Source organism: Etheostoma spectabile, chromosome 8, assembly GCF_008692095.1.
Source record: "Etheostoma spectabile isolate EspeVRDwgs_2016 chromosome 8, UIUC_Espe_1.0, whole genome shotgun sequence".
Taxonomy (NCBI): domain Eukaryota; kingdom Metazoa; phylum Chordata; class Actinopteri; order Perciformes; family Percidae; genus Etheostoma; species Etheostoma spectabile.
In genome coordinates, this window is record NC_045740.1 from 15,395,643 (window position 1) to 15,404,220 (window position 8,578).

Consider the following 8,578-nt stretch of genomic DNA (forward strand, 5'->3'; position numbering starts at 1 on the left):
AAAACACTTTATTTTTAAACATTTGTCTTCAGTAAGAAGAATAGGATCTGGGCTGAGTGCAGAAAGGGAAGTTGGGAAGTGTGAGAGACAGAATAACATTTTGCTGGTTTTGTTGACCACAAAAATGTAGATCAACATGAAACATGAAACAGAACACAGAAAGAAAAGCTGCAAATAAATGGAGGTTCATAGAAGACTAGCACAGACATAACGGACATTGACAGAATTTAACCAGCCCCTTGCAATACATATAAAACTAGAATGCCCCATTCACACTATGTTAATGCAGTATGTAATTTTCCTGTTAATTTGTTTGATTATTCTGAAACTACATGAAAACAGCACAAACGTTCTCACAATGTTAACTAAAATAAACAATCTCCTTGGTGAGTAAGGAAGTGAGATGTTGTGGTCATGTGTGGCAGGTCTGTATTTTTTCATGTGAAAGAATGTAAATGTATTACTGGAGTTTTACTGTTTACTGACAAGAAAGTACCTTTATCTTTTTTAGAGACAAAAAAAAAAAAATCAGCATTTCCATTAAGAAATCATTTATTGTCAAAGTGAGCAAATAAAAAAACACAAAGGTCTAATGTTCAATATCGCACAGGGAAACCAGGCTGTACATTTTAGTGAAAGTAAAGTTAAGAGTAGTTGTTGGGTTTAAATGACCCTGATCCATGTCCTCATTTGTCTTTCTGCAGGGCTACATGATGAAGAAAGGTCACAAGAGGAAGAACTGGACCGAGCGCTGGTTCATGCTGAAGCCAAACTCCATCTCTTACTACGTCAGCGAGGACCTGGCTGAAAAGAAAGGAGATATCTTACTGGATGGGAACTGCAGTGTGGAGGCAGGAACCTGCACTTTTTAAAAAACTTTTCTACTCATGTCTCAGCCTCTTTACCTTTTTATAGCGATCGATTTGACATCTGAGACCAGGATGTGCAAAATATCCGGAATATTACCTGTAACTGTTACACATATCCAAGCTTGAAGTCCATGGCTGGTGCTGTATCATGTGTTTACAACAGTACGATTGAAATGGGTCAGGAATTCCCATGTTGTCTTCTATCAGTCATTGTGAAAAGCTAAGTAGATAAAAGAAAAAGGTCCCAAGGAATAAAACATGTACTTGTTTTTAGGCATGGAAGTTATTCTTGACCTTGGGATCAGTGTGCCGACATTGCATTTTGTTGCATTTCTAGCTGACGAAGCAATGGGCGCAGTCAGCACAGTTAAAAACACAAGACATTGATTGTGTAACTGAAATATTTTCGTGTACTCTTATTTTTTTGTATATTTATCAGCTGTTATTATCCGTATCTTTTGTTTTTTGATGCAGGCTCTACAAGATAAAGACGGGAAGAAGTGTCTCTTTCTCATCAAGTCGTTGCAAAAGAGTTTTGAAATCAGTGCGTCGGACAAGAAGAAGAAGCTGGAGTGGATCCAGGGTGAGTAGTGGATTGTCTTCAGGAATCATTCCTCTTACTTGGGGGGCGCTGTGGCTCAGTGGTAGGTTGGTGGTTCAATCCCTGGCCCTGCAGTCCCATGTCAAAGTGTCCTTGGGCAAGACACTGAACCCCGAGTTGCCCCCGATGCTGCGCCATCGGAGCGTGAATGTGTGTGAGTGTTTATCTGATGAGCAGGTGGCACCTTGTACGGCAGCCCCGGCCACAGTGTATGAATGTGTGTGAATGGTGAATGTCTCCTGTAGATGTAAAAGCGCTTTGAGTAGTCGTTAAGACTAGAAAAGAGCTATATAAATACAGCACATTTACTTGTCAGATAATTAGATACAATTAGTAGCTGTAAGGTGTAAGCTAAAGGTGGTGACTCATTATGTCTTTTTATTTTTTAAAGATTTTTTTTACCTAAGCTATATTTTATTTGAGCTGTATCAAGTAGAATACCTAATAAATGTCAATGAGAAGTTAAATCTAAATACAGTAAATATAAAAAAGTATACACACCCCTGTTAAAATGGCAGGTTTCTGTGATGTGAAAAAGAGAAATCATTTCAGAACTTTTTACACCTTTTAATGTGACCTATAACAATTCAAATTAAAAACAAACTGAAATCTTTGAGGGGGGAAAATAAAAACGTACAATAACCTGGTAGCGTAAGTGTGCACACCCTTAAACTACTACTTTGTTGAAGTACCTTTTTATTTTATTACAGCACCCGGTCTTTTTGGGTAGGTGTGTATTAGTATGGCACATCTTGACGTGGCAATAATTGCCCACTCTTCTTTGCAAAAGTGCTCCAAATCTGTCATATTGCGAGGACAGCTCCTGTGGACAGCCCTCTTAAGATCACCCCACAGATGTTGAATTGGATTCAGGTCTGGGCTCTGGTCGGGCCATTCCAATACGGTAATCTCCTTTTGGTGAAGCCATGCTTTTGTGGATTTGGAAGTGTGCTTTAGGTTGTTATCATGCTGCACGCCAGACTGTTTTGTGCCAAAATTGCCTGGTATTTGGAACTGTTCATAATTCCCTCCACCCTGACTGAAGTCTTGGTTCCAGCTGAAGAAAAACCCCAAAGCATGATGCTGCCGCCACCGTGCTTCACTGTGGGGATGGAGTCCTTTGGGTGATGCGCAGTGCTGTTTTTGCGCAAAACATATCTTTTGGAATTATGGCCAAAACATTCAACCTTGGTTTCATCTGACCATAACACATTTTCCCACATGCTTTTGGGAGACTGGATGTTTGTTTCTGCAAACTTCAGCCTGGCTTGGATGTTTTTCTTTGTAAGAAAAGGCTTCCGTCTTGCCACGCTACCCCAAAGCCCATTCATATGAGGAATACAGGAGATTGTTGTCACATGTAGCACACAGCCAGGACTTGCCAATTCCTGCTGCTCCTTTTAATGTTGCTGTAGGCCTCTTGGAAGCCTCCATGAGCAGTTTTCTTCTCTTCTTTTCATCAATTTTGGAGGGTTCTTGGTAATACTAGGTAATGTGTCTGTTGTGCCATATTTTCTCCACTTGATGATGATTGTCTTCACTGTGTTCCATGGTATATTTAATGCTTTGGAAAATTCTTTTGAAAATGGCTTTTGCACTGAGATGCAACTAAGTAAATGTCAGAAAAATCCTACTGGAACAGCTAAACTTTATTTGTGATTAATCAGTCACTTTAAATGATGGCAGGTGTGTAATGACTTCTATTTAACATGAGTTTGAATGTGATTGGTTAATTCTGAACACAGCCACATCCCCAGTTAAAAGAGGGTGTGCACACTTATACAACCAGGTTATTGGAAGGTTTTTATTTGTCAACCTCAAAGATTTCAGTTTGTTTTTCTAAATACTACATATCCTACATTGCAGTTTTTTGTTTTAAAAACTCATTACATTGTTTTCAAAATTAACTTCACAAAGAGATAAATTAGAAATACTACGTTTTTCCTCTTCTTCATTACACAATTCCTCTTAGCTACAGATAGAAGGATGGATGGATGGATGGATGGATGGATGGATGGACATATACCTTGCGGAGTGTGTGTCTGTGTGTCTGTGTGTGTCTGTGTCTGTGTATATATATATTTTCCTATAATTTTCATTGTTTTATTACATTGTAAATCTAAGCTTCACAGCTCTTCACTGATTATCTGTACATTTTGTATTACTTGTAATGTCAGCATACATTTACAGACATGATTTTAATGTCTCCTCCATGTTTTCCACTTAGCCGTTCAGACCTGTGTGAGCCTGCTGCGCCAGGGCCGGCCAGCGCCGCACCGCGAGGCTCGACAGAAGCGACGGGAGCTGCGGCTGAAGCAGCAGGCCGAGCAGGAGGAGCTGGAGCTGAGGATGAGTGAACTGCAGACGGCCAATGAGGCTAAACAGCTTGAACTGGAGAACATGAGGAAGGTGAGGAGAAAATAAACACACAATAAACGTTACCCTGTGAATCCACTCTGGTCGGCAAATGTCTGGTGCAAGATCATTTCCTTTTTGTAGTATCCTGAATTTAAAATAGCTCAGTGTGGAAGTGTTCCTTTGACACAAGTCAGGCAGGAGGGATCCATGATGGTAAAGATTGGACCTGTAATGCAGAATAGACAGGGTTATAGATATTAAGGGGGGGGGGGTCATAAAACATCCCACTACAATAACGAACAACACCAGACAGACAGTTGGATTGGCAATGAAACAAGTCCTTTCAGTAAATGAAACTGGGAAGAGTGTGAGGGGTTGAAGTGGTGTTTGAGGTCCTGCAGAGAGAGACACAAATCAAGAAAAACAACGTGGAAACTGGAGATTATAAACATGCATGATCCTGGTGTTTCAGGTGTTACATGGGCACACCTACAGTGTTATCTACAGATACTACCAGCAACAAAAAAGAGTCAGGCAATCCAAGAAGTAATTTAATGGTACTAGATTGTTATTTAAGCCCAAGGGATTTCCCTAATGGGAATTTTTTTTAACCTATAAGATTAAAATAAATACAATTACTGTACTCAAAGCACACAACTACAACAAACATGGACAAGTTTAAAAAATAATAATAATAAACTAATGGATCTCTATTTACTACACTGTACTGATCATCATACTGCATTATCAGTCACATCTTGACACAAAAATAAGAACTTCAAACTATGAAGAGGAGTTTCTGTTCCGATGAAGTTGAAACTTACTTTTAGCCCTGAGTAGAACAAATATACTGTGTGTGTGTGTGTGTCTGTCTGTCTGTGTCTCTCTCTCTCTCTCTCTCTCTGTGTGTGTGTGAGATTCATGTTTTGTTTTAATTATGCGTTTGTCTTTATGGTCCTACAACCTTTTTTTTAACATTCTAGTGACCTCAGTGCAGGACCAATATTCTAATAGCCCAGTTTTTCCTGAAAAGAAATGCTGTTCATAAATTGACTATGGACAACAGGGTTGATGTTTTCCAAGCTTTTATAGAAAATGAAATCGGACTGACCAGAGGTTGTCAAAATTCCTTTAGGGCTCTGGGTTTTTTGTAATTTCAATGTACCACAGACCTTGCAGCTAACACCTCTTGATGTTTGCGTTTTGCATCATTACGCTTTGGGTTCTGGTTTTATTGACCAAACTAATTATCCTAGCTAGCTACCAAACATGAAACGTATCATATCTCTGTCAATTTAAATTCTATCAGAAAAAAGGTTAAGATTATAGTTCTATATTGCACTACAATGCACTATGCCAAATTTGGCAAGTATCTGCCATTGCTGGGGAACGCAATACATGAAGATGATTGGCCATTAGTTGGCACTTTTGTTGACAGATCGGTTTTGGATATTTTACTCAAACCTTCAATCAATTAAAGGTGCTCTAAGCAATGTTGGGTGATATCAGTTCTTGTTGATGTTTGATGTATTGTCAAACAATGTGAAAGCCAGCTCGCCCTTCCCTCCTTTTCATCTTGTCTCCTTCCCCTCCTTTCCACGCACTAATCCCCCAAATCCTTTGTTCTCAATTATTGGCTAGAAGACTATTATGTTTCGTGGTGCAGGTTAGTGCGGTTCATTTTTGTTGTTGATGGTGGAGCCTGGGCTGTCTACAAGGATTGCGTTTTTACAGAGTATTCAGGCTGCTAGCAGATAGTGAGATGTTTGCTGTATGTGACAAAAAATGTTGTAGCCTAAAATACGCAAGACATTGCTTCGTGTAACATTAATTGGATATTTGCAATGGTAATGTACATTAGACCTTGTAGCTCAAATCTCTCAATATTTCCTGAAGTTTGCCTCCCCACGTTATGCTTCGGGATCCGCTTCACCAGTTCGCTGATGTGGACTCGCGTCAGGATGACTGGCGCGATGAGGCTTGGACCCCGGTCATAACTGCTTGCAGTGCTAGTTGGAATTTGCTTTGGATAAAAGCGTTGGCTAATTCAATTGTGATGCAGCCAAGCAATTTGCATGTTTGGGTGTGTGATAAGCATCATAGTTTCATGTCAGTGGTGGATAAAATATTCAGATCTTTAACTTATTTAAAAGTAGCAATATTAAATTGTAAACATACTCTGTCAGAATTGTACTGGAATAGAAGTGTAAAAAAAGTATACTTGAGTAAATGTACTTAGTTACAATCCATTAATGTACAGTATCATGTCATGAAATCCTTCGCTTTTACGGAGCTTGTTGATTCCGGACATCAGAGGAAGGAAATCTAATTTCCTGAAAGGAAATACTGTTTATAGATATTTTTGTCAGTTATATCAAACCTGTAGTTTCACAAAGTACTATTGATGTCATCACACTCACACACACACACACACACACACACACACACACACACACACACACACACACACACACACACACACACACACACACACACACACACACACACACACACACAAAGTAGTTCACTTAAAAACTCTGGTTAGTCTCCTCTGAGACACACTGCCAGCTCATGAATATCCATAATAGATCAGCTCCACCCTCCGGCCTCCGACTGATGAATATTCTGTCACTGGTTGAAAACGGAGAATGTGGATTGAACCAAGAAGTAGGTAAAGAGGTGACATTAGTCACCATTAAACATGTTTTTCCAGTTAATCTCCCTAAACCTGATTCACACTTCTGTCTCTTGAGACTGCTGACTGACTGGTGGTGATTATGTGGATTCCCTAAATACCGATGACGAATGGCTGCTTCCTGTAAACACTGTAAATGGCTGTGAGGTTAACAGGAAGTGAGGTTGTCTAACTAAAACATGCTGTATCTTTTACATCTGATTCAGTTATTCATTTATTACTAATTAGTTACAAGTTAGGACATAGTTGCTTCAATGGTAAAGCCATTCAAAATACAAAGTACTGTTTATTTTTCTGTTCTACTGTATATTTTTCTGATAATAATGTTCTGTTTTTGCGGACACTGTCCCAGAGATGTTAATTCAACTGCATGTTTATTACTTTAGTGATGGTGTTGTACTGGACTGTATTCTATTGAAATGTGTTTCTAATTCTTCATGTTTGCAAATGTGTGAGCAAGACATTAAAAACACTTTTCAATTTAATGCAGTTGTGGTCAACACCACTGCAAACTAGAACCTCAATCGTAACACAAAGTAAAATTAACACTTTGTTGACCAGTTTCATTCAAAACTGGACATTATCTTTGTAAAGGTAGCTTATATTGGCTGAGATGTTGCATAAGATTGTACCGGTGTACCTAATATATGTATTTATTATATCAGAGTTTATCATCAGGTATAGAAGGAAAAACTCCTGAGGTCAGATTCATGCTGTGCATACGCATACGTATACGTACATTTATAAATCTGAGTCATTGGGAAACTGGTCACACACACAGAGAAGCTACTCTCCCACATTTGGCCATGAATGGATGTAGACGCTCTTAATGACTCATTTCCAGATCAATACTGCTCCACAACTGTAATCTTTAGACCAATCACTAGAAAGAACGGCTGTTCCATATACCCTCATTGGCAATAACATCTCAACCATCATTACTAAATGTCATAATCAATGACTGCGATGTTATCAAAACCAACTTTAGTGCTTTACAATACAGGAAATAAAATGCCTTCAATAAAAGAGTGAGAAATGTGATCACAAAAAGTGATCAGCTCACAATACAATTATTTTCTTATTATATTTAATTTTTAGGATTCACTCAAGGCTACAATGCGTAGACCAGGTGTGCACACTCTCAATGCATATTCTGCTTTTATAAGTACTTTGTGTGGGGAAATGGTGTATGCATTTTGTGTGTGAGCATCATTTATACATACTGGCCCCTGTGCTTACATTATGTCCACAATTGTCCCCCAGTCCACCAACCTACATCAATATGGGCATTACCTGTCGTCTAATTTAAGAAATTTTGGAATAAAAAAGAACTAGTTTGATGACTTTGTGACTTTGTGTTAGAAATTAAACTACCCAACAGTAAAACAGTCTACAATACAGCACATTTCCAGTTTCTAAAATGTGAAGATTTTTCTGCATTGAGTACTTTTATTACTTTAGGTGCATTTTCCTGATGATACTTACATACTTTTACTTCAATAACATTTTCAATGCAAGACTCTCACTTGTAAGAGAGTATTTTTACAGTGTGGTATTATTACTTTTACTTAAGTAACCCACCACTGCAAACAGTGAAATGTAACAACAGTCAGTCAAACTAGTTCCCATCATAGTTGCGTAACATACAGTACAGGGAACAACAGTCAGTCTTTGTGTGGGACGACACAGCTCCCCAATGATTGCACAACAATTTGCCATTGAGGTGAAAGTCCTGTCTCACATAGATGGTTGAATGAATGCACAATGAACACACATGTACGGCCCCACAGAGAAAGAGAGAGAGAGAGAAGGGCTCCCTGGGACACACACTCACACACACACACACACAAACAAACACACATACAATAGGCAGTCTGGTTCCCACACTATGCTGCTATATAATGTATAGTCTGTCGCAGCTAGGTATCACAAGTCAACATGGGGTAAGTGCTCTCCCACCCGCACAACTCAATTAACCTAAAGATTTCTCGGGCTCCCGGATTGCTCAGTCGGTAGACTGGGTGCCCATATGCAGAGGTGTACTCCTCACCGCAG

At 39.1% G+C, this 8,578-nt stretch overlaps 1 protein-coding gene and 1 long non-coding RNA gene across 3 annotated transcripts in view; one reads left to right on the forward strand and one right to left on the reverse strand.

The window, feature by feature from the left end:
* Positions 1–8,578, forward strand: part of swap70b (switching B cell complex subunit SWAP70b) — a 50,821-nt gene that overhangs the window by 18,516 nt on the left and 23,727 nt on the right. For both annotated transcript variants that reach the window (XM_032522678.1, XM_032522677.1), the window contains exons 5-7: positions 705–851; positions 1,344–1,452; positions 3,698–3,879. In XM_032522678.1, the coding sequence (XP_032378569.1) occupies positions 705–851; positions 1,344–1,452; positions 3,698–3,879 (438 nt within the window). The remainder of the gene's footprint in view (positions 1–704; positions 852–1,343; positions 1,453–3,697; positions 3,880–8,578) is intronic.
* Positions 1,326–8,578, reverse strand: part of LOC116693626 (uncharacterized) — a 9,441-nt gene continuing 2,188 nt past the window's right edge. Inside the window, exon 2 of the long non-coding RNA XR_004332964.1 lies at positions 1,326–4,054. This is a non-coding gene — a long non-coding RNA (uncharacterized LOC116693626). The remainder of the gene's footprint in view (positions 4,055–8,578) is intronic.